Source organism: Folsomia candida, unplaced genomic scaffold (assembly GCF_002217175.1).
Source record: "Folsomia candida strain VU population unplaced genomic scaffold, ASM221717v1 Fcan01_Sc002, whole genome shotgun sequence".
NCBI lineage: Eukaryota > Metazoa > Arthropoda > Collembola > Entomobryomorpha > Isotomidae > Folsomia > Folsomia candida.
This window is the reverse complement of record NW_019091194.1, coordinates 10,142,487-10,169,942: the sequence shown is the minus strand read 5'-3', so window position 1 is coordinate 10,169,942 and position 27,456 is coordinate 10,142,487. Positions and strand designations below refer to the sequence as shown.

Genomic DNA, 27,456 nt, shown 5'->3' with positions numbered 1-27,456 from the left:
TATCAAACAATCATGAACTAAGTGTGTGTATGGGGAAACACAACTTTTCTGGTTCATACTCCGACAGGAACAATAATAACAAAAGTTGCATGGAGAGAGAGACAACGGAGGGAGGAAGGAAATGAGGAGAGAGAGAGAGGACAAAAGAATCGCCATCCATCATCATTAGTAACCTGTCAGTTCTTTATACCACTTCTTCTTCTCACCTATCTCATCATCCTACTTCTTTCACTCATGACCAGGGCTTATTACATCATCCCCACACCCTCATATTCTCCTCATATATGTTCCAACTACTACCAACGACGACTACATACCTTATTCCAATTTGTTGATAGTCGTGGCGGCGGCGGCAGTGGTGGCATTTTGCAGCGTTATGTACAGCACCGTAATTTGACAGGATTACGATGCAGTAATGCAACAACATATTGTTTGGTTAGTAGGATTAAGCACCAACCAACGCAATTTATTTTCCTGGCGAAAGTGGGTCTTTCTCATCCCATGGAGAAGTAACAAGTTTGTACAATATTCGCAAGAAATATTGATGCAAAACTTTCATGTTGTGAGACAGCACGATACATATTTCGAATGGGAGTGTGAACAAATCCATACACACGTGCACATTGTAAAACCGTAGTCCATGCGAATATGCTTTTCTCACTTTCTCTGTCTACACTGTTGTGAAGTAAAAGTGAAAGTTGTTTGAGGAATCGTATAGCATTCCACTTCACGCCCCTTCAATGTTGCATAACCACATTGGTTCGTGCATTATTTTGACAGGAAATTGCTGTGGAAATGCCTGGGTTGCCTTAAATGACTGGAACATCTCAATTCAACAATCGAGGCAAGTCGTGGTGGCGTGTATGAAAAATCGTGAAAAGTTGCGTAATTGAATTTAATCGATAGGAATAAGAATCGATTAGAATTTTGCAGATTCTAATATAGTGCCACGAACGTATAGCTTTTCCTTCAAAAGTGAGCGGACACAGTTTTTTTTGTTTGGACGCACATTTCCTTGATTGGATTAGGAAGTGGGAGAGAAAACAAAAAGCGGACTTTCTTTCCCGACACATTGTGTAATAGGCTCCACTCCACCACCGCCGACATGCAAGTTGAAGAAACTTGAAGCAGCAGTGAACTTGTAAAGAAAGTAAAGAAACAAGATCCGCCAAAGTAAAGGCCAACTGTGAAAATTGAGCATGGTTGAGGAATAAGAATGGGCATATGGAGTATAGCAGGCAGACTTACAACCAAACCAATAACCACTTCGCCCACTCACCTCTCCATTCACCAAAATAATGCCCAAATACGATCCCATTTTCAAGAGAAATCTGCAAAAGTGGAGAGCAGGAGGATGCATGAAGGGAAAAGCAGAAGATACAACAACACAACAAACAGCCTTGTTTTGCTGGTGGGGTAAATGTGGAAAGTCGATAGTTGGTTCAGTTTGGTCGTAAGTACAACAAAGGCACAAGAGGAGAAAACTTGTGCCGCCGACGACCTGAGTGAGTTGGATGCTTTGTTGGTGCTTTTTAGAGAACAAAGAGGAGGAAATTGTGGAGATGAAAGAAGCCACCACAAATTCCATTCCGTGGGGAGTGTGCATCAATTATCATACAAAAATACGCCTTCTTCTTTCCCCCAGCACAGGTTCTCACTCTCTCAACCTCTCACGTTCGCACCGCCACACTTTCTTCTGCTCCTCAAGACCGTGTTGTTTGCTTTCACCGAATCAACCACAAAAACACATCTACAAAATTTAGCTCCATATACTCTAATTAACTACAAGAAATGAGTGATTATGTCGTTTAAATTACACTACTCCTAAAGTCCCAAGTATGAATTTTGATATTAATTAATTGCATCACAATTGACATTTCATCAACACTGACCTTTGAGCTTAACTACATAAGATATCGAGATAAAACTTGTATTGTATTGTCGGCGGGGGAGGAATTAATACGCTCGTTATAAATAATATTCTGAGATATTTGAGTCCATGCCTTGTCTGGAATTGGATTAATTCTTCCGTATACGTAGACGTGGTAAAAATAGAGCGAGGTAAACATCATCAACTATTTCTATCAGATATCAAGGGTTGCCAGTTTCAAACACATTAAACGGAAAATCCAGCACTCGGCCGTGTCATTTGTTTATGTATGTACGGTACGGTATGCAGTTATGTAACATGACGCATGCAGGTTGACATGCGACTGTGACATGTCGGTCATATTTGATTCCCTTTGCCCTTTCTATTTGCTGGCTTCCTTTTATTTATAGCTCACTTGCAGACTTTTTCTGTTACTTAAACTGTTTACCTTTATTCGAATCGTTGCCCACGCATGGAGTCTTGCATAAATATAAGAACAACTTAAATGTTGGTGTTGTCAGTCATCAGGGAAGATACATCATTTCCCCAACCGACATTCCACACTTATCGATTAATTAATTGGGGGAAAATATGCGGGAAAAATTTAATTGTGTGAACCATCTTAAATAGGATTAATCAATTCAATTTTTGGCATGTTTTGTTCGCCACCCTGTTTGCAGTCATGAGGTGCTTTGACCCACTTTTACATAACAGTAAATACTTTTCAAACATTTGGCGACACAAAGGGAACTTCTTTCAATTCCGATGGTGGCGAAGTGAAAGTGAAGGACTTTTTCTACCAGAAGATTGTTTCGTCTTCATCCGTTTGTTTGTGTCAGTCAGCTTAGGAGCTGGAGACAGGATTGCTACTGAGGGAAGGATGCCATTCATCATTTCGCATCTCTCTTTCTCTCCATCATAATTTCTTGGTTGGCTAGCGAGGGAAAGTGAAGTAGTAGGAAATGGATGCAACTTGAGTTACTACACCGAGTGTTGGTCTGGCACGGCAAGAAGGTTTGCAAAAAACATGTCTTCGAACAAGCTCACCACCAAATACTGAGTTTGCCACACAGGCCTTGAACGCATATAACGAGCGTCCTTTTCATCATATCTGCGTTCTGAACCAGACAGTCCAGGAAAACTACACTGCTTTCGCCGAGAACCTACTCATCCATTTTTCCAGCTCTGCTTCTTCTAATAATATCCGATCCTATTCTCCACATAATAGAAAACTACTGTAATAGAAAGACGCTCAGCTTCAGCAGGTTGGTTGTGGCAGAAACAGAGGGAAGGAACGAGGAAATCAGAGCAAACACTGCGTTGCACTTGCACAAGAGAGAGAGAGAGAGAAAGCCAACCAACCACTCTCATATTTCTGTTAAAGAACAGAATCCAATTTTCTTGTCTATCTATTTCGCAAACATTTCTATTTCAACCCTTTTTATCCCTCCATCTTTCCGAAGTGAAATCCAATAAAAATATTATTTCCTTGACCCACCATCACTACCTACCACTGGTAAACCAACATCAGTTTTGGTCACTAACTCAACTTGCTCTCTCTGCCCTGATGCGGCTGGGATTGTAGCTAAATTCAACATTGCCAATCTAAAAGTGGATCTTTCTTCCACAATCTTCAAGATTTTGTTGAGATCTTTTCCTTGAATGAGAAGAAGACCCATCCTGTTGATTTCCTTCACGACTTCCTTAATCACATTCTGACCGATAGTTAAGGCAACCTTCTGACTGATCGAGTTTACTTCTTTCATATACTCCGTCCGTACTGCAGACTCGGTAGAGAGACCAACGCCAGAGAAGCCTGCTTGGTTTTGAGCCAGCTCTAGATGGATTCCCGTAATTCACCCAACTGAATTCGCTCTAGTCAAGGAGAGCTTAATATAAACTAAACAATCTTAAAATGTATTTCCTTCCTTTATCCTCAAATTACCTTTTAATCCGGAACCTAACAAACTCTTGCGGGGCAACGATAATACAATTCTGTCGTCTTCCCAGTTCAGGCTTCTCGCTCTTGTCTTTTAAATCCATGAGAATGAAATTGATTTCTTGCACTTGGACTAAAATCACGACTCCAAAATCTAAACATTTGCTGCTGCTTATGAGTTCCCAATTCGGTTAGCGTTGTATCAACGTGTGATCATGATGCAGCCGAAATGCAGAGTTGTACACAATTAATCAATTTCAATTTTAGTTTCCCCTGATTTGATTTGATTAGATGGACTGAAGCGAGAGTGCCTTTGCCATTTGTACTCGAAGCTCATTGACCAACAGCCATCCACCACTAATACTTATAATAATCCCACTTCTACTTACCATCACTGCGAGAAATTGGCGACATGCAAAATCCATCCGATCCCATAGAAAACACAGATTGAGGGTAAATCCACCATAAATCTAACCGGTTTAAGCAGATGAATTTACTTCGCTTTTCAAATAATTCAATAAATCTTTTCTGGCCTTCTTTGAATTTCAAAAAGAAATTCATCAGCATCCAAGGAGAGTGTCAAACTGGTTTTGGTTCAATAAATATTTCCAACTCTCGGTTTCCTTGTTTATTATGATTTTTAGAGAGAAATGGAAACTAAGTACGAGACGTTGACATTTTATAAAACTGATAATAGTTTGAAAGTCAGGGGCATTAAAACCGACACAAAGTTTTATCATATAAATCTCCTAGTATCAAGCGTTACTCACTTTATAAAAACACTTAAAAACACTTTTTCTCCCTACAATTTGTATGCTACTGACACTACTTGAACGATACTTTTGAGAAAGACAACATTTCATTCCGGTCAAGTGATTCATTTTTATGGGAACTAGCTCGTGCTGAGTGTGCAAGTCATCATGCAGAGTTCATGTATGTGCACATTTGCATACGTTCATACCGTTTTCCTCTATCAATTACTGGTTGCTAATAAAATTTACGTATGCACATATGTTCTGCAGGTTTTAAAACGAAAAAAAGTGAGTCGATAGGCAGGTAATGATGTTTAATTTTTTTTAAACTCCTGAGGCAGTCTACGTTAGTTAGTAATCCGAGTTAAATATTCCTGCATAATTGGATGCGTCAAACATGACTTACTAAATAGAAAAGTAAAAAGACCAAGCATTTAACACTGATAAATTGGCGAATCGACATAAAATGCATCAAGTGCAGTGCGTAGTCCATTTAGATATTCTACATTACTGTCACACCAGCTCATCCTCAGGAGTATTCCAAAGAAGCAAATTGTTACCGTTATACGCATTTGTGTCTCATTGTGGCTGTTAGGTTTGTGTTGCTCGAGTGATTGAAATCATTCTGCTCGGATCGACTGCACTTTTTGTATTTGCAGGAGCAAAAAGTAAGACGGAAAAGTAAAGGTGGTATAAATCATGTGCAATTCAGGTGGACAGCATAAACAAAAAGTTTGTGCTCAGAGTTGGACTTGATCTAGATTTTGATCTTTAATAACAATAAAATAAAGAAAATCCTGATTCAGTCGTCCTCAACTTGTGATTGATGATGAACAACTTGGGTTAAACTTGATTGCATATTTCATTTCACGAGAGTTGGCCACAGAATTGTACATAAAAGCTAGCAGCTATCATTACCAGGACAAACCCGTTGCATTGCATGTTTTGTTTGTAAAGTTGCGGGATATGCAATGCTCTTCGAATCTACATTCGTATATCAAATGTGCGAAATTGAATCACAAATCGTTTGAATTGGTTTGAATTCTGAATTGATACGAGGACGTTTTTCTCCTTTACATTGATAACAGTAATTATTGTTAATTATTTGTATGTCAATTTTGTGCTATCAAGTACTTTCTGATTGCTTTATATTTATTAGATGTTGCTTAAATTTTACAATTAGATGTTAAATATGACCAATCGAAGAAGGAATCAAACGACAACGGTCAGTAATGGTTAGCCAAGTTAAAAATTAGGTGAATAACAACCTACGTACTTATTTAGATTCTTGGCATGCTGTATTGGCAGAGTAAAAATTGATATGCAAAATTTTGTTGTATCGAATATTTTGTGGCGAATCCAACGTATGATAATTGTGAAACTGTTTTGTGTTTGACACGTTTAATGCCAAAGCTAAACCTGAATTTCTTTACTCACTTGTACTTTGAACGTAATCATAATCTCAAGCTTAAGAAGTATTACAAAGGCAAATCTGATTAGAACAAATCTTGAAAAGTTAATGTCGCAACTTTTTTATTCAAGGAGATTTGAACAATCACAAGATTAATTTTAGAGATTAAAAGTTTCTTGAAAAGTTAATCCTCGAGTGACTTTTGAAAAAATAAATTAGCACGGATTCACGGATTACAATTGGTTTACGTGGAGGATGAAATGCTTATGTATGTAGTCGACCAATTTCATTGTACAGCATGTTTGACAATTGAAAACTTGCATGGATCGGTTCCAATTAATATTTCACCCTCCGTTATCACAATGCATCAATGCAACAAGCAAAACGCTGTCTTGTGAAATTGTACACTTTATAGAGGTCAAATTCAATTGAGATTTATGGATCCTTTTAAAAAATAACTGGTTAGTTTCGTCTACTACAATTCCTATCCCCTTGAAATACTTAATGACAAAGAGCAAGTCGTCAACAAATACTCGACAATTAGCTCGCCAGTTATCCACACCCTTGAAACCCAAATTTAATACGAGTACCTGTAACTGACTATTAAGTATACAGACAAGCATGACAATTTTATTTTCGCCTACTTTGTACGTGCTTATCCTGGTTCATAGTCGCAAATCACTTATTTTTACATCAACATGAACTCCACTTGATGTGGTATTAATTCTGCATAATTTAATTTAATTGGCGAGAAACTGCTGGTGCATATGACCAATAATTAAAATTGGAGTGGTAGTATATACTAATTAACTTGGAATGCAAGTACATTTTAGAATTGAATTGGGATGATGTATTTCTTATGAATTGAACAATGCTGAAGGAGACAATCCCCGTCAATTAGAGCGATTCTCGAATGAATGTGGACGATCCAGTTATTTAAAAGAACAAAATACGGGCTTGGCAAAATCCGCATAGTCAACGTCGTTTGATTAATCAACAACACGTTGCGTAATTGAATGTTGTGTTGAGTTTGCAGAGTGCCGTTAGCTTTTTCTCAAGTCTGATTTTATTTTTCTGTGATATGTAATCTAACCTACGGACATAATAATTTGAGACTTCAGCAGCAATTTGCAATTCGATTGCAAAGTGTTGGTTGCAAATTGTGTTTTGAAGATGCAGATGCATCCGTACATACATATGCATAGACACCAAGAGGCAACCAGACTGACGGGACGGGCTCAGTTGCAATTAAGCTTGCCATCATAAATCTTAACAGGAGTGGTCAACTTCAACTCTTCCCCTTCATGTTAAGCTATTATTACGTGTTACGGTGACTCTTCAACCGCACTTTATAAAAGGATGGTCATGTAGATTCATTTTTCTCTCGCGCAGAGGACGAAACTTGAAATTTTTACAAAGTGGGTTCACCAAGTAGCTTTGTTGTCAAAAAATGTTATTTGTGAATAGATCGCAAAAGTATAATTAATGTATCTGTCAGGTGAGCTTTAGATCAGCAATGGTTAAGGCGAGCTCGATTATTGTTATGTTAAAGATGCGGTGAGCTACAAAAATCTTGGCTTTTTAATTAAGATTAATGACATCAACTGTTGATGGTTTAAATTGCGTTGAAAGTTGCGTTCTTTAGTAAAAACGACTTACTGAAGAAATTAATTTCTGCTCATTAGAAGATTTTCACTTGAAACTCTTCAAAAGAGTAATTAAACGAATTCTTATTAAATATTACGAGTTTTTTTTTGCGACAAAATGTTTCGAGTTGGTTTTTGCTTAGTATTAATTGTGCAAAAATGTCAAAATTTGTTTGATTACTTTCAACTTGAAAATGAATTTAGTTAAATTTTTGCACTACAGCCAACCTTCGCCGCTACGATTTTATCCATTTAGCCAAAAGTAATTTCTACTCTCATTTTACTTCGACTCATTTCATTTCATTAGCACGGAATTGTTTCCGAACTTCTTCCTCTCTCTCTTTTGTTCTTTCTTGTTCCACGGATGGGAGGACTAAATGGTGAGGAGTGCTGACGAGAGTGACTGCATAGGCTCAACCTCTCTCTCTCTCTCTCTCTCTGGATAAATACGGCTACGCACCACAGCGAAGCAACGCGAAAAAGAAAGTTGAATAAAGTGAAATGAAATAAAACTTTCTTCTCTTGTGGAAAATAGTGCACATGCAGTGTCGCTTCCATTCCGGGGAAAAAGTAGATTCGACACCAATTTTGTGGAGAAATGCGTTTTATGACGAATCGCTATTTATATAAAAATAACTCATGTGAAACTTACTGCCAGATTGGAAAAAGGAAAATGCTATATTATTTCTTATTGAAGTCGACAAAGTCCATGTTGTATCTGGATACCCTCAAAATATCATTTCGAATGAAATCATTACAACTTTTGCACAACTTTGTCTTGTCGTGGAAGTCTTCAAGTGAAAGAATTGAAAGACGGGGAGGAAAATGAAGTGATTGATCTGAGCTGCAATTATCTCAGGAATTAAGGTGACATTCTTCACTTTCCTTCACTTCCACGTGTGCGTGCACAATGTATGTAGATAATGAGTGAAACTCGGATTTTCATACATTTTCATACATTTCTGAGCTTACACATATATATATGTATATGTAAATATATGTATGAGTACGTACTCGCTTGAACTTGTAAAGAAAATTCAAGAGACCGGCACATGCAAATTTAACAAGATTTCCAGAGTTTCTTAACTCGGAAACTACAACTAATAGGTAATTAAATTGTAACCAAATTCTTTCGAGACATAATTTGCGCAACAAATTCCAATATTGGCATTAAATAGTGTAAGAGGAATCCAAAACTTTAGGAAAAGTTGAGCAATTTGATTTCCGCCTTCTTTTCCTCCTCCTCCTGCTCGTTGGGATGAAACGGAGGAGAGGAATCCCTGGAGCTTCTTCAACAACTCAACCCGGCTCATCTCCTCATTAAAAATCCAAATAATTAAAACGTGAGAGACGAGTCAAGGAGAGAAGATGAGAATTCGATCAAGCTCTTCAACAACCAAAGTGCAACTCTGGTATTTTATTACTACCCTCGCTCACAAAAATATGATCGTCCTTGTGAAATCCTTCCTCCAGATAGCTATGCAGCCTGATTGAATTTTTCTTCCCCATTCAACTCGCCATTTTTATTTTACCTCCACAGCCACTGACTGATAAGATTACCCAAAGATGTTGATGTACTACCATTTTCTCTCCTTACCCTATAGACAGGCTGGGCTATGTAGCAGCTCAATATGAGACATTAGTCAAAGGACGTGTAACGTAAGGATTTAGTATAAACTTCCTTCCGCTTCCTATATCTGGGCCAAACAGCAGCCATCTTCCTAGAATCATCACTTGGAGCTAGGAGAGGGTTAAACTGTTGGTGATAACTTTCATTTTTGGGCAAACTCTAAAAAGCGATAGAGAGAGGAGGAGTGGTGAAGAGCTTTCCGAGTTGAGATGCAGAAATCACTAATGCCAACTCCCCAACTCCCCAATAACCTTCTGCTGCTGGGAAAAGTGGCTTCCCAGCTCGCTCGCTCTCCTCTACTTTTACTTTTCACCATCCAGATTAGGATCAATTAGCAAGGAACTCGAGAAGACAGGGAGAGTGCTGGATGGTTAGGGTATGGCTGCCCAGGGGAAAAGTGAATCCCATTTCTTAATTTCGATTTGTATAAACTCAGATCCCACAAGTCAACACCGCTATTATCGCCAGGAAGAGTATCTTGGTGTCTCTGCAGGAGGGAGCCTTTACTAATAGATTATTTCAGAGTAAGTAGATCAGGTAAATGTTATCTCGAATTCACTACTTTAAATCCTCATCAGTAATAAATGATAAATCAACCTTGCCGATATTGGCGTAAGCTGTGAAATCTTCGATTAAATTCAGTGTGGTGCCCACTTCTATATGATACAACTTGAAAATAAAAATTTGAAGGGGCACTGGTACTGATAAAAGAGCAATATAATTATCCGGTTAAAGACTTTTATGACACAAAAAATCTCAATCTTCCATTTAAAAGAATGACGTAATTCACTTTTGGTTTCGTTTCGTTCACGTCAAAACATTTTGACTTATTCTCTCGAATGTACATTCGTAACCCCTGACCCCAGAGTCAACAAGGAGCATTAAATAATAATCCTCGTTCATTATCACTTCGAAATTCCGCCTTCCAATCTTTCTAACCTTGTCGTCCATTGCACCACAGCCGCCAAAGCGTCGTAATGTTAAAGGGATACGGAAACCCTATCGGCCTCCAAAGTCAAAATTTAACTGTACACGCTGCATATTTAAGAGCATGCCATGATATGCTTATCAGATTCCATGAAACACCTCAGTTTCAACAAAAGGAGAGAATCATAAATTTTTAAGATTTTACAACTCCTTCTTGGTCATTATTGATATAAAAAATAACAGTGAAATGAAGTACAACCGCACAGTCAGTCATATAATCGACAGAAAGATGAGTTACAAATGCTGTTGATGCAACGAGCGCTAGAAGCCAATCCGGTTCTCCCAATTTTTATTTCCAAATCCCAAACTGTTTATTACCATTAGTTATTTAGCTACTTTCATCATTATGATGTATCTGCTGCATATGTATCAGTAGATCCCTGCGAGAAAAGTTGATTTTATAATGCCTTCATCCACTCACCTGCTACATAAGTTCAACTATAAAATAAAACGAATTTCATTATTTCATGTAATTGGCCACGAGATTTTTAGATGAAATCGCATAAAATGTTATGATTACAAAGCAAAAAAAAATATCTGTCCTGCTTCCTTAACATTTGCCTTCCTAGTTTAAATTTAATATGCAAACTATACACTGTTCCATTGATTTTACTTATTTTTACCCCATAAAACATGAATGCTAATAACACGGCTAAATGGCAACGAATCTTACAAATAATAATAAGAAGCCGAACTTGAAATATATTTATAATGAGGCGCTGTTGTATTTTTTATCATCAGACAGAAAGCAAAGTTTTCTAAAAGGTGTTCAACTTGCGGCTAAACGTTTTGTAATTTTTTGAGTGAGTTATTTAAACGGTGCAATATTGTGATGCTAATGCATGAATAATTCCTCTGCCACAACTTCCAAAAATGTTAAACATTCATTAACCCTGTGAAACTTACTTGCAAAATAAATTTCCATAATATACTAAATCAAATTACGCTATCATCATTCTCCCAGCTAACCCAAATTGCTGGCTTTCTCATCACCTCATTTCATTCAAACCTCTGCCTACCAGACAAGCTATGAAAAACTAAATAGAAACGACTTCGTGCTTGTGTGTAATATTATGTGCCACTCCTATTTAATAAATTTAATAAAGGTGATCCTATTGCTCGTAAGTCATCAGTTCTTTCATTATTATTAACCATCATCCACCGGGCACAATGCATACTTGCACAGACAAAAACCACGAGATTGCACCTTGTAAATTAAACTTTTATGTCTTATTGGATCCGTAATTTTACCAAACTCGAAAGTTAATTTCACCTTGAGTTGGTTGCGCAGAAATGATCTAATCCTTCCGAATCAAAGATGTGTGGATACTACACTAATCTCAATTGACCTTAACTACCGAACTTGGAAAATATGTACACACAAAAAAGGAGATGAGTAGTGGCTGGCAAAAGCGAGTTTAATATTTATGGACCAATAATAATCCAATCCAGTCATTTTGGAAACTCGGTTTTTCTCACTACTCTCGCTCCAGAGAGAGAGAGTGGGTTATAACTTTGTCGATCCTTATCATTAGCACGTTATTAATTTTGGGGAAAAGACGATAATTTTGGTTAACACCATAACACATTGCCATAACTTTTCCGCCACCTTTAGTGTTGCGCCACAAAGTTAATCGGTTATCATCAATCAGTCATCATAAACAATAAAAAATTGAACCAAATATGTATGTGTTTTCATGCATGTGGCAAATAATTCGGCAAAAATTTGGTAAATATTTTGAGGAGCTTCCCATCGTTTTGGTAGCATCGTTAAGTTTTTTCGTAGGGATGGTTTAGTTGGCAAGGAAGGCAAAGTATGACTTCCTACCCATGCACACCTACATATCTGAGGACTTGTCTGCGGTGATGGTGATGAGCAATGACTCAGAAGAATTTCCAAAGTTCAAATCAAACCTTCCGATAGTGGTTTAGCCGTAGCAGCCAGACATACAGTAACGATAATGATAATAATTCTGGTTTCTGGTTTGGTTTATTCGTGACCATCATCGTATTCTTATGTCCTTTAGTTTAGTTCAGTAGCTAGCAGGCTGAACCTCAAGAGGTAAATCTTGACAATTCAACAGAAAAACCAAACCAGTTGGTTGCATGCCTGTATCTATGCATCGTCCAGCAGCAAGGAAACTGGTTTCTCTCATATAGAAGAAACTATGTTTTCTTTGTTTATTAATCTGGTTTTTACCATTTCATCGTGTAGCTCACTTTACACGACCAGAGATGAAGAGCGTCAATGCTAACAAACAACAAAGTGCAGCAAACAACAGTTCTTTCCATGCTTATTTCACGCTCATCCTTTCTGCATATTTGAACTGTCTCGGACTCAAAAATGTCAAAAGTCAATTGCATTTCAGTGTTAAAAATTGAAGAGCCAACCTGGTACCCAATTTAATATCGATATAGCCATTATACTTATATGGGTTTTTAATCTCCATCCTGATTTGATGAGTTCTTGCCTAGTTTAGTCTTTGTGACACCTGTCTATAGCGTACGTGGTGCGACACTTGTTTGGCCAATGGGAGGGGAAATATCTCAATAAAATGGAATTGAGAGTTACTCTTATATAATTAGTTTTAAAATGAAGGCATTTTGTATATACACAGTTTATTTACGCGTTTAATGGAAATGCCCAACTTAATCTCTTTTCACATTTTCATTTTATACTCTCCCATTTTAAATGCTGGTAACCTGAGAAGAATAATTACGCGTGCACATAGTCGAACGTACATACATATTCGCATCGGGCATTAAGTCACACGAGTTCAAAGGGGGAAAGTAGAAAGGTGATTAACTTTTACTACAAGTGTTAGGATCCAACTGTAAAGTAAAATACTCGAGATTAGTTTTTATTTCTAGTTGGGAATTTGTGAAGGACTTTCCTGCTGCTAATGGATAACTGATAAAGGAGGGATCTGACTTGGAGTTATGTTTCAAACGCAACACAGCTACCTTCAGCAATCCCAGTTAGCAATGGCAAGAAATTCCAGTAAAAAGTAAGTTTTTCGTTCTGCTGCAAATGTATAATTTCCGTTAATTTCTCAATTAAAATTCCGCGCAGGGAACTCTCCACATCAAATAAGAATCTTGCAATGTCTTCCTAAACTTTATTTTATTTTATTGCAGTGTACTCCATTCTACAATTGCATGGCATAACATTACTATTACGATGAATTAAGTTCGCTATCCATCCGAGGAAATAAAGATACGACAACGATTGGGTTTTGGGAGTCAAAGACGGGAGCAACCATTGAATGTGACTTTTGTTGTTAAAAAACTGCAGGGGCTGTCTCTTGAATACTAATCAGTGACGAGCCATTCTACAACTGTATGACACTCACTTATTTTACCTCACTACTACCAAAGCAAAGATGCTCTCGGACCAAATGCTTCCGTGTTTTTGTACCTTCGTCTCAATGGAAGCCCATTTTCAATACTGTTACAAATAAATGCCTACTACATACGTCTGATTAGAGGGAGATCATGGGACATTTAAGTAGGTAGAAGTATCGTATAGATTACGACTCTACTCTATGTCCAGGCTACCAAAATGTACACCTCCTTCCACAATTGGGAAACAACAGCAACAAGGTAGTGTCGTGTCTTTACGTAATTCAGAAGTGGGAGGATATTGTAACTATCTTGAAGATGTGATTGTGACTTGGCGTATGCATCTGTTCTTACGTATGTGCACTTGGTCAAGCCTCTAAGTAACCCTTTGTCATAGGTCGGATATAAAGTATGCTAAGTTATGACATAAAATGCATCATCATGCCCATACATACGAGATGTCTAAATGTTTTTATTAGGATAGGTCCTACGTGAACAGTGGTCCTAGTGGGAGTTAGCAGAAGACGTGCCGTTCTCTCTGCAATGGAAGTGGACGCACTTTCTCTCCTCGGAGACCTACAAAAATCCGGAGCAAAAAATAGGGCCTTGCGAGAGAAATGGAAGAAGGTAGAGAGCAACGCATTGAAAATTTGAAATCCTATTCTCCCATAGATAATAGTCCTCTACTTGGTCTCGAGTATCTAAAATTCTAAATTGTACGACAAAGGCGGAAGGTGTGGTGTGGTTCTGGACTTTTTGAGAGGATCTAGAAATGGAGGATTCATCCATAATAATAAAAATATTGAATGGTTTCTTGGTGGGTGATGCAGCAAAGGAAAGTTATGTAATGTGAGCCATCAGAGAATAAGGTATTGGCATCGTGATAGTGGAAATATTATGACAATCTAGACTTTCTCCTCCCCCTCTCTCCTCCTCGGGTGCAAGATTGGAGATATTGGAAATCGACTCCGTTTCGGTGGTTCCAAGATCTCTCTAATATGCTATGAGACATCTATTCCAGGAGAATAATAACATTATGAGGCATGAAGGTTAAGGAAGACATCTGGTCCATAAAAGCCGCACACATGATGGCATATCATTTTTGCAACTCGGAAGCAGATCCACCTAGAACCACCAAACTCACTCCTCAATAAAATCATATTGATTTAGCAAAATTCCAAGGGTCTGACACGTGACTCCAAACTTTTGCTGATGTGAAACCTTTAACTTATGCGTAAAAAACAAGATTCTATATTCTCTCCACTCAACTTTATACACCTTTGTATTTTTTAACAAAACTGAATTTTCCAACTTATGTACATAATACATGTCTAAAAATAACGATCTAAAAAGCTCATTTTCAGAATGGTATTGCAGCACTACTTAACAAGTTGAAGGAGATGAAGAGAGCCGAGGAGAGAGAAAGTCAGGAGATATGAAAGGAATTAGTGCATGTGAGGTATGTTCTATTTCATGTCATCTTGTTCCAAGGTTCTCGCTCAGGCTCACATCGGGTTTACTTTCACCCATCAGACTTTTCTACTCTATCTATTCGAACCCAAGCATCATCACTAGCATTTTTTTGTAGAAAAGCTCCTGCCGGACAGCAAGTCTTGGCGAAACTTGTGCGGAGGCAGGAGAAAGTGGAGGTCGGTCGGCATGTACACATACGATCTGGCATGGTGGTCGGTCCGTGTCAAGCAAATGGAGGTGATTACAGTATTCTGACCACGCACTTGGAGAGGAAGACCAATAAAAGAAAGTTGGATCGACCAGCACAGGCCACAAGTTCTGAGGAGGAAAGCACAAATCAAGAGATCATGTTGGAAAATGGAAAAATTAATTTTTTCCCATTACCAAAATACTCTGGCCAAATACTAATAAGACTCGACCCTTTACTGTGTAACACACCATTCTTCAACTTGTCTGTAAGAGTTGGACTTGGGTTTCTTGCTCCAATTGCCTCTCCATTTATTTCAGCCACATTTCGCCGTGCTGCTCAAACCTGCCTCGCCAAATGCCACAACTTATGACACTGCACGATGCAATAATTGCCTTCTAATTCATTATCAGCGGAGGCAATTTGTCTTGAGAGATTTCTTCCAGCGTTATTTACAGTGGACGCATTTGATAAATATTGCAGCTCTGTTTTATATTTACGTACATACGTAGCTAATAGCGAATTTATGTGCATGTACATTTTTAGATCACCTTTATACTTCCTCCTATTCTACTACTGACCTACATTCAAAATGTGTTATACTCGACTCAAAATTTCATCTTCCATGTATTTGATCACCCATTAATAATTTGAACTTTGATTTTTAATTACAACAAACACTATTGCATGCAGAGATACAAATTGGGTTAGAATGCAAAAAAAAAAATTCGGAAAAATTACTTGTCTTTCTAATATCAAAAGGTCCTCTCGATGTCTCCACCGTAATAACCAGAAGTTTTTAAAACTGATTTAATTTCCAAATTCTAATATTTCTAATAGCCCAGCTGCCAAGTTTGTCATCGTGCAAGTTCAGAACTTGCAGCTTTATTGAAAAAGTTGCTGCATTTTATTGACAAGTTGAAAAAGTGCCAGCATTTTTAGAAAATTTATTTCCTTTTCTTGTTTAGTAAAAACTCCAGGGTCTTTGCTTATGACAAGCTTTACAAAAATGGTAATAAAAACTCTTCGTAATGGATTTTTGATGACTAGCCCAGTTAGATCATTCATATCTCTGCTTTGTGTCAACATTGCATGGGTTCCTCCAAACCAATCCTGAGACACCGAAAACTACGTCCACACACATATATGTCAACATCACCATGATCATTAACGCGAGAAAAATACTGCGTATATCTCTATAGCCAGATTTTGAAGATTTATTTTCCATCAATGCTGTCTATAGTCTTGCTGCGTAAATAGTGAATCAACAACAGTGAAAATTTTATGACGATGACATGAGTCCCCGTCACATGGATTGATATTTACATATTTGCATGTTTTAGCTCCAGTTAGCTAAATAAATCCAATAATTATGAAAGCGTTAATCGCATGATAAAAAATACACAAAATTGAATGATGCTTAAAATACACACTACACGATTTTAAACGAGGTAGGCATTTTTAAATTTTTCGAAAATTGTTTAAAATTCTAAATTTGTCCGTGCGTGTTGGTGTACAATTCCCCCGTTCAGCCAGTATCATTAGGAGACGCGAAGGTAAAAGTAATGGGCAAAAGTGTTAACAGAGAAAACGAGGAGAACGTGAGCCACTTTGCAATTAAAAGTAGTCAGCAATTCATATTTCAGAGTTGGAAGTAAATTTTCATCTCGTGAATTTCACTCACTCCACTTCATGTGGATCCCTGCTGAAATGAGTGACTGTATTGAAGATGGATTATGAATAATGATTGTACTCCTGAAGAGAGTGGCCGAATGTTGAAACTACAACTCAAGACTCCAGTGGAGTCTAAGCAAACCTGTCATGTCAACTTGTGTATGGTAACACATGCAAACAACTCACATCAACTCATCCCATATCGCACCACCACCATAAAGTACGAGGCAGATCCTCTCGGCATTGTTGGAATTTGAATTTGTAATTTTCATCCACTACTCATTGTACACACATGAACGGCTTGAATTCTCCTCCGAGAAGTAGTTTGTAGGATCGTGTGGATGATCTGTTCTTCACAATACACGGGACAAAAAGAAGAAAACGATGATCTCCACATTTTGTTAATTTGTTTACGCACTTATCTATTACAAACTAGTAAAACATCCAATTCAAAAAACTCAAAAGTTGCCGATGCTCATAATTCACACGTAATAATGCTTCAGACTCAAGTCTCAAGTTGAAAGAACTCGCATCGTTAGTAAATACACAGTCGCAGCCGTTCAAGCTCTGTCTCAAGAGTCTTGAATCCGTGGTGAATTCCTTCAACTTGAAAATGTTTTCAATCTTCATGCTGCATAGCATGCTACCATATTGATACCACCTTTTTTCGGAAAATAACTTGCGTTAAAATATTAAACCAAGCCAACGGCACGATGCAATGAAGTGCGTGGAGAGACTGGTACAGATTTACGCTATGTAGTCATTTGGTGGATTCTATGCTTTATACATGCTTTTTCAATGTATACTTGTGCTTGAGAGAGCATGCATCATTGTCATCAGCATCTGTGTGAAGTGGTTACTACACAAAACTGAACCAAATTCTGTGCTTTGCTCCCGTGATTGTTATACAAGTCTTGTTTCTACGGTTAATGGTGGTGGTGGTGGTGAAGAATGACATTGGAGAGACAAAGAGTTACACCACCAGATGTTAACAAAGACAACTAACAACTCATCCCTTTGCATTAAATTATTACAATTTACGACACGGTGAAACAAACACCAAGAGCAAAAATGATTCCGAAGAACGGCTTAAATTGTAAGACCGTAAACAATCACAAGCAACCTTCTCTTAACACATGAGGTAACATGCATGTAAATACTTCTCAATATTTAAAAAATGCAAATTTAATCTTATGGGAAATGCATGTAATGTTAATAATTACGAAAATCATGGACAATTAAACGTATGTATTATAGCAGATCTTTCAAAATAAAGCAAGTTTGCAAAATATGCATTATTCCAAAAGATCCTGAATCAGCTATTCCTAAGAATTGGTTAAGAAAATGGTCAAAATAGAAAAATATTGTATTTTCATCGTATTTTAGTCGTAGTGTCTCGAGGACAAAATTAAGATAAAGGAGATCATTCTCCTGTTTAAATAAATCTTTACTAATGCCAAATTAAATGGATTTTGTTCAGTGAAGAGGAAGTTTTCTTCTAAAAGCCACTTTTGACTTGGGTGGATGGTGATTCAAATGATGAAATTCAAATGAGTTGAATAATATGATTTAATTTTAAGAAGCTCTGTTCAACCTTATTTGATGAACTATTGTTCTTCCCCTCTCGCCTGCTCAAAGATTTCCTGTAGCTTTCACTACTTTCACGAATATACCGCTGGCCTGTCTTTCTGCTCATTTTATGGCGTTGTCTTTCTTTGGCTGCTGGTTCATCGGGGTCGAATGAATCACGTATTGATCTAACCCAACACCAAACCCAGTCCAAGTCCGGATCAGATCACATTTCGTTTGTTCAAGTTCATCCTCTCAACTTTGAGTGAGGAAATTATTTGGAATTTCGCCAAAAGGAGAAGTAAGGTTGTTATAAGGAAATTTTAGAGTAGATTGTCCCACTACTTTTGTATAGCATCATTGTTAACGGTTCATTGGAGCGGAGAGAAAGTGTGACATTATGACACGGTAATGCCAATGCAGCCAGTTTAGGCGATTTGAAGATAAGAATTCCAGAATTTTAATCTTTCTCATCTAATTCAATGATCGGACCGGAGAACATTGCTTGGCAAAGACACAGACTTTCTAAATAAGTATTTACTGAGAATGGAATATCGACTCTTTCTTTCCCATACTTAATAAGTATTACTTATGTACATACACATGTAGGTATGGATTGCGTGATTGAAAATTTAAGGTTGCAATTTAAATAAGCATTGCATTTTTCTAGAGATTCAGGAATTCAACATGGCAAAGAGGTGAGCAAATCAGAACAACTTTAGAGGTTTAGATTGGCTGTCAGCAAATTACGATCAAATACTGTGTATAGTATTATTAAGCACATATTAAAGAGTTCTGCACAGCAGAAACTGATTGCGATGGTACAAACTAGTACTTGCTCAGAGTAATTTGGGGCAATTATTATGAAACAAAACTGGACTGAATTGTCTGATTGACGCATATTATCTGTGTAATAACATAGAAAAAGACGTTGGCAGTTGCAGGAGCAGCAGCAGGCTCGTCTTTCTAGTTCTTCTCACTAACAAAATAAACCTTCACCTTTACAGCGACGATAAGTAATGGTGGGTAATAGCCCTTCATTTTCATTTATAGACGTGTCATGCAACATGCGATGGTGTAGAATGGACAAAAGTGCATTCTTGTGAGATGAACATCTTTTGATTCCATGTAAATCTTAATGGGTGAATATAATACAACAACAACGTACGTGGCATTTAATTCAAATGACCTTCTATATAAATTCATGGAAAGATGAAAACCAAGTAAGTACATTCATATGAGCGCGTATGTGCTCAAAAGTGGAAGGTCATTTTTCGTTTCATGATATTTCCATCACAAAGTTCCCGTAATAAGAAAGATGATACGCCTCTGCGCCGTCTAGTCATTAAGATGCGATTTCGGAGGCTATGTGTTGTTTACATATTACTACTAACTTACTTGCATTTGAAGTCATGTTAGTTTATAAGAATTGTGAATAGGGTGGATTTTTTAGTGGTGAAATGATCTGTGGTGGTGGGGGAATTTCCAGACGAGCAGGTGAATGTGTAACCCTTGTTCTGCGAACGGACAGGTGTATAAATATATCTACGTCTATCAAACCACATGAAGGATGCACCTTCAATAAACTTGTCTTATCGTGGCACCAATCTGTGTCATGCTACCGAAAAACCCAAGCCAAGCAATGTTACATATTATAAATGTATCTATATGTACCAATATCAGATTTTCCAGCTCATTCGTCCACAAATTAATTTTTAACTTTTCGAAAAGTCCCTTTGAAAAAATGGTGATGGTGAATAGGAAGCTGGTCTCCTGGTGAAGCAGAAGCCATCCAACCAAACTTATTTGCTAGTTACGTCAGCCGCATCAGGCTGTGCACTGCGACTCACCATTCTGTCTGATTCTGTTGACTTTCTCCGTCTGTCCTCCCGATATGAGGAAACCAAAGTCTGGTTTTTGCTTTATTTTCTTTCACACAGTCAAGATTTAATCTTGGATGCTTTGTGCCTGCAGCACCAGAACGTTCCCTCCTTCCTCAACATGAAAATATCGACCTACTACCTTCACAACTATCTCTTCATCCCACCAACTTTGCCACTGCCACTACTTCCACCATCCCAAGTTGGCTCTATTAGGCAACAGTCAGTCACACTTTGGTTGGTTGGCTGATGTTGTAGTAGTGGATCTTTATCAGGAAATGCTATATGATGTCGTTACTTGGTCGTGGTGACCTGAGTTGTTGGTGGGACAATTTTGTGCTGTCGTGGGATTCGATGACGATCAACTTTTTACTCCCAGTGCTTGCTTCACTGCCTTCTTCTCATTCAGCAGACAGTTGACATGACCTATTGGACAAAACTGGGTATGCTTTAAGAAATTCGGAGCACGGCAAGCACTATTACTTTGTTGGATTACCCCAATAGAAATAATTCCTTTTTTGACACTGCCAACTAATGACAATGACACTGCCACTTAGGTCAACGTCAGCCCAGCAGAATGTATCCTGTGACTGCACAAGTCCAGTCAAAGTCAAGTCATTGCAACACTTTTCCTGAAACTGGACGAGTGCGAGTGGGTCAAACTAAACCTGCCAAAAAAAGAGGTGCGATTTTGCCTCTTGTTGGATGCATCATCATCACATTTCAAGTGTTTCACTGGACATCAAGTCAACAGCATCTCGCAAAGTGAAGTCCACTTTCTTTCAGTTTCATGTCTGACAGAGCCAAAGAATTTTGGAGATGAACCCGATGGGGGCATTTACTTTTATTGGGCCACAAGAAATGACCATGCCCAGTCGAACTCGCAGTTATACTTTCCCAATGTCCTACTTGCCCTGTTTCGGTCTGGCGTGGGCAATGGGTTGCATTCAATTTCGAAGAAAGTGTTGGGAAACGCTAGAAATTTTTTATGCCATCACGTTATGTTCACCGTTGATGTTGTATTGACAATTTAGGAAAGTGTTATGCCGTCAAGACTATGCTGTTGAGGGAAAGAACGAATGGAATTGAACATTTGGGACATTTGCAAAATGAGAGTCAAAGGAAATGTATGCAGCATCTTGCCATCGGGGAAAGCGGACAGATTTTTCTCTGTTGCTCTTGTTGTTGATGAAAGTGAAATGGTTATCCATGTAGTTGGGAAACAACGACATCGGTGAGTGAACTTACGAGATTTTGGATTGCTACTTTGTGACCTCTACGAGCAACAAAGTAAAGGACGGCAACTACATATGTGGATAATTTCGATACCTTGATATTAATTACTACGTGACTGTAACTTGATATCTTATTTGACTTGCATATATTTAATTGCAGTCAAGATCAAAGAAACATTTATGCATACAAATAGAATTTCCATTGCTGAATTTTATAACTTCATTGAAGCTGTCGTTACAGGAATTGTATAATTTTAATAAAGGACTGAAACGAACGAAATGAGAACGTGCCAAACTGACCTTTCTCCTCTGCCTTTCCAAGCCTGACATTTTATGAGATTAGACTACACTGACTTTTCATTCATACTTGCGAACTAAACTCAAATTATGGAGGAATTTGCATGAAGTTGTAGCTGGCACATAATAATACTCCAAAACTCGTTACAGCAATGCGTTTTGCAATGTCAAAATGAAATATATTCCTTACTAGCGAAAAGCCCGTCCAAGGACGGGTCCTAGAATGTATCTACATATATAAAGCGCCTTTCTTGTCGGTCAATTTTCTGACAAATAATTTTTGCAGAAGCGTTTGCAAGATTTCATATCCTCCCAGGGCAGGGGACGTGGACCCCCTTCTGCATGCTGCCCCACTGGCTTTCTTAATTTTATTAAGAAAGCACGGACGGTACATTTGTCTGAGCCACCGCTAGCTCAAATTAACTAAAATTATTGACCATCCGGGTCTAATTGCTTCGAAAATATTTCTTCGTAGACCACATTTTTAGTAAAAACTCTGTCTGAGCCCTCAATCAGTTTTCCTTGTTCTGGGCCGTCTATTATCTTAATTTTTGCATCTGCAAAGCGTCGCACTCTTGACAATGCAACATATAATTGTCCATGGCTAAAAACTGGCTCAGGTAGATATACTCCGACCTTGTCTAAAGTTTGCCCTTGAGACTTATTAATTGTCATTGCAAATGCCAATTTAATTGGGAACTGCCTTCTTCGTAAAACGAATGGCAAATCTGCATTTGCAGTGGACAAATCAATTCTTGGAATGAATACAATTTGTTGCTGTGCAGACCCTGTAAGCACTTTTGCAATTATTAAATTGGGCTTCAAGTCTTCAATAATTAGACGGGTGCCATTACATAGTCCTCGCTTGGTATTTAAATTTCTAAGGAGCATAATATTGCTGCCCTTTTTAAGATTTAACTTGTGAACAGGCATTCCAGATGGCGTTAAACCGTTTAGGAATTCAACAGGATAATGTTGTTTATCCTCTGCATTTTCATCATCCACAGAATCAGTACTGAAATAAGTTACCGAATTTCCTTCAAGAATATTTAAAATTTCTTCATTTATTTTGTCAACGTCCGTGTTTTTTGGACACAAAATTGCCATTTTTGAAAAGTTGGCAACATTGGCAACAGTAAGACGTTCTCCGTATATTTCAGAAATTATTGACTCCCGACAAATAAGTTGTTCTGGGATTTCAATTGTATCCTTAGGGAGGCCAAGAGGAGTTTCTAATGTGCCATCTCCCAATTTTAGTAGCCAATCACTATAGCTTTTGTCTACAGACCTAACATTACTAAGTAAGTGTAGAATTTTGACTCTTCGCCATAAGCTGTTAAATTTCAAACTCGCTTCTACAATGGCAGATCTACTTGCATGGGGAACTACAGGTAAAGTTTGTCTAAAGTCACCTCCTAATAAGAGAACTTTACCACCAAGTGGCTTTTGATTATTCATGACTTCTTTGAGAAATCTGTCTACTGCTACTAATGCAAAACTTGGGGCCATTGTAGCTTCATCCCAGATAAGCAATTTTGCTTGTCGAAATAACTCAGCATCTGCTGATTTAGATCGAATTGGCGATGTTGTTGTGTCATCTATAGGTATGCGGAATTTAAACTGCGAATGGTAAGTTCGTCCACCATCAAGCAAATTGGCTGCAATTCCGGTTGATGCCATAGGTAATGCAATATTTCCTTCGCCACGCACTGTCGAAAGTATGGTCTTGTAGACATGTGTTTTCCCGCTTCCACCAACTCCATCCATAAAGAATATTCTGTGCGGAAGGTTGTCATTTTCGGCAGCATTTAATACTGTATCGAAAGCATTTCGTTGTTCACAGTTAAGAGTATCTTGCAATGCGTCACCTTTTTGTTTCTCTGCAAGTACATCAAAATATTCTTCTGAAGCCGCACGCATGTTAGCTGGTGGAGAGGGCAAGCCAAAGTCTTCGCATTTCTTGTAGTTCAAGATTAGAATTGCTTGAATTTCTACTAAAGCAAGATTTGTGCAATGTGGACAATTCTGTGTGTGATTATGCCTTTGATTTCGTGCAAAATCTTCATATAAATCGGATTTGTATTTTTCAAACAGTTCCAAAGCGTTAGGAGGAACTGCAAACACGCATATATATGCAAATAAGTCTCTCATTTGCCGAGGCATTTTCCAAATTGCAGCATCAGTTAATGCCAAGTCCCAAGTAGCATCATCACTAAATATGCCATATTTTTGGGCAGCTTCTTTAAATGTTGGATAGATTATGTTATCCACGGTTCTAAGGTCTTCAAAGGAAGTAGCCCCTCGCTTATGGAGCAACAATAGTCTTAAGCAATATTTTTCTGCGTCGGTAGATAAATTAACAGGGTACATTCTACCGATTGTATTATTTGTGTTTTTCTTACGTGGTGTCCAGACTCCACTTACTTTGTTAAAAACATAATGCTCGGGTATATCGGCATATAAATGAGGCCTTGCATCTTCATCTGTATCGTTTAATTTGAACCAAGACGTAAGCATTGTTTCTTTTGTTGCGGCTCTTTCAGCGGCAGCTTCCACATTATTTGCTTTGAAATACACATTTTGTTCATTCGGAAGATGTACGGGCAGTCTATAAATTGTATGTGACTGCTCATGCATAGAATTCCCAAAAAGTCGCCAAGCAGCTTCTGGAGCACTTACGTACCTTGAGTCCATAAAAGTTTTAATTTCATCATGATTAACGACGTCTTGTTCAGAGATAGCAATATTTGCACAGTCATGTCCTTTATACACGTATTTGAAAAGGTACTTGACACTTTTTACAGATGCACAGCTTTCTACATTAATGTGACAATTATATTTCAAGCTCATGTATGGATTATAGGGGACAATCCAGGAATTGTCAATCTGTCTGCCATTTACATCAGTTTGGCCAGAATTTCGTCTACGATATTTTGGATAACCATCGCAGTTTACCAAAGTTTCATTTTGAAAAGGCTTTGGAAATTCTTTTGTACATTTCCCGTCAGGTCCCGTACATGGTGAGTTTATATTTGCAGCACCACAGGGGCCATGTACCATATGCTTTGTTACAATTGCATGTAATCGAGGATAGTCATTAATATCTGGGATTTCAGCGGATATAAGCTGATTAAGTTTTTCGGCATCCACAGGGCCGTCATTTTTAACCATTAAAAGAATGTGGGCATGCGGAAGACCCCTCTTTTGAAATTCAATTACATGAACCTTTGCTGTTAAAATTCCAAGTATATGTTTCTTGGAAATATCGTCCAATAATTCTCTTAGCTTTAGGTTAAACACTCGTGCTATTAAATCGGGCCTAAATTCAGCTTTTTGGCCATATTGAAGGTTATCTGTTATTTCGGGCCATTTTGGATTGCATGTCATAGTTACAAAAAAGTCGGGCTTTCCAAATTTCCTGACAATTGCCATAGCATCTTGGTAATTTTGTGCCATATTTCTTGGGCTTCCGATGAAAGAAGAAGGTAATATTACCGCTCTTCCAGGTATTAGCCCTTGTTCGTTGGCCGCAGTTTGTATATAATCCATTAGGCCAGCATATTGTTCAGCCCGTAAAGTACCCTGGTTTTGTCGGCAGAAATTTAATCTATTTGCTTCAGTTTTTACGTAGGCATCTACAAAGTATTGCTGAGTCAGCTTTCCTGCACACAGAAATGGATTAAGCTCGTCACGAATTGATAGACGGTACCCATAATACTGCATTTGAGTAATCCTTGTTCTTGGATTAGCAGTAGCTCTACTCAAATTTGCCAATGATGGAGGCCGATTTAGTTTAAGGTCAATTCCCCAACTTTGATCTCCATGTGGAAATAACAGCGGATATACCATTGGTTCCAAATTGGGATCCAAAATACTAATTCTTTCCGTCCTCTTAGGATTTGAATCGTTTTCATTTGGTCTACAATGGATGAGAATGTCTCTTTCAAGTGGAGGTTCACCATCAGCATTTTGGAAAATTATTGCAACTTCATTTACTCGTGGTGCATTATAGCGTCTTTGGTCAGAATTGCGATCTTGAACAATTGCCATAGATACTGTTGCTGGTTCTACTCCATGAAGAATAGCTTCTGCTAAGCATTCTTTTTCAACCTCATGAAGCATTTTAAACGCTTTAGCGAAAGGATTATTTTGAGCCATGAATGAACTCAACTCGCGCATAATTTCTACATTGCAATGTGCATTCTCCCGGATCATCATTCTCTGATCACATGCCTCACCGGGGTCAAGAATATAAAGTTGGGCAAATTTTCTTTGGCCCCCGTTTGTTGGATGAAGAGATCCAGTTCTGTGGTAGATTTGACCATTAATTCGAAAACAATAAGGTCCATATCCAGGCGGTGGGGAGATATTTGCCCCCATTGATGCAAAAGCCAAGGCGCTGTTAATTGAGCGAATGTTCTCAAAAAAATTATTATAGTATTCATGCTCTTTTTTCATTAATTTTTCTATGGGCGGAGCTAATTTAATGGGAGGAAGAACAACCTTCCCCTTCTGACAGCATTGTGTAAATTTTTTGTCTTGTGGTCGTTCCTTTAAAAAATGTTTTGCCCCACAAAAAGAGCATAAAATATTAAATTCGCCGCAGTTATGCAGCTGTATGTCGGTCTCATTGAATCTATTTATCGATGCCGCATGGGTGGTCTGATTTAAAGTTATAAGCCTTGTCGCGGCTCTTGAGGTTGTCGCTGCTGCTACATTTGCACGTCTTTGGCCAGGGAGTTGAGAGGTTGGCATATTTGCAATTCTTTTTCTTTTGTTCTTTGCGTTCCGTTGCAGTTCAAGGGAACGTTGATCTTCCGAGAGACTGGCAACTCGGTTTCGTTCATTTTCTGCATTTCTTGTTCGTTCCAGGGAACGCTGTTCTTCAGAAAGATTTGCCACTCGATTTCGTTCATTTGCTGTATTCCTTGCTCGTTCAATAGACAGCTGTTCTTCAGAGAGATTTGCAACTCGATTTCGTTCATTTGCTGTATTCCTTGCTCGTTCAACAGACAGCTGTTCTTCAGAGAGATTTGCAACTCGATTTCGTTCATTTGCTGTATTCCTTGCTCGTTCAATAGACCGCTGTTCCTCAGAGAGATTTGCAACTCGATTTCGTTCGTTTGCTGCGTTCCTTGCTCGTTCAATTGAAAGCTGTTCGGCAGAAAGGTTGGCACGACGCTGGCGCTTGTTTGCAACATACCGTCTTTTTGCCTCAGCACTTTCCTCTCCGGGTTTTTGTCTTTTTGGTGACATTATTTCGCTAGGTATAATTTGTAGCGGTTCTCTGCAATTTATTAATGCACGCTGCAATTATTTGCGTTACCTTATTACTTATTTCGGCACCCTGTTACTTATTACGATAGGCTAAAATTTATGGCGGCACCCTATCACGCGCTTTGGCCTTTAATACGGCACTTTGGCTTTTAATACGGCACTTTGACCCTTAATACGGCACTTTGGCCTTTAATACGGCACTTTGGCCTTTAATACGGCACTTTGGCCTTTCATACGGCACTTTGGCCTTTAATACGGCACTTTGGCCTTTATCCGCGTATTACCCC

At 38.2% G+C, this 27,456-nt stretch overlaps 2 protein-coding genes across 3 annotated transcripts in view; both read right to left on the bottom strand.

Moving 5' to 3' along the window:
* LOC110843394 (irregular chiasm C-roughest protein) overlaps positions 1 to 27,456 on the bottom strand; it is a 145,112-nt gene that overhangs the window by 107,801 nt on the left and 9,855 nt on the right. The window lies entirely within an intron of this gene.
* On the bottom strand, positions 22,322 to 27,093 carry LOC110843393. Its single transcript, XM_022089356.1, has 2 exons — positions 26,609 to 27,093; positions 22,322 to 26,291 (listed from the first exon to the last, which is right to left on the bottom strand). Exons 1-2 carry the CDS (start codon positions 27,091 to 27,093, stop codon positions 22,322 to 22,324), a joined length of 4,455 nt encoding a protein of 1,484 aa, XP_021945048.1.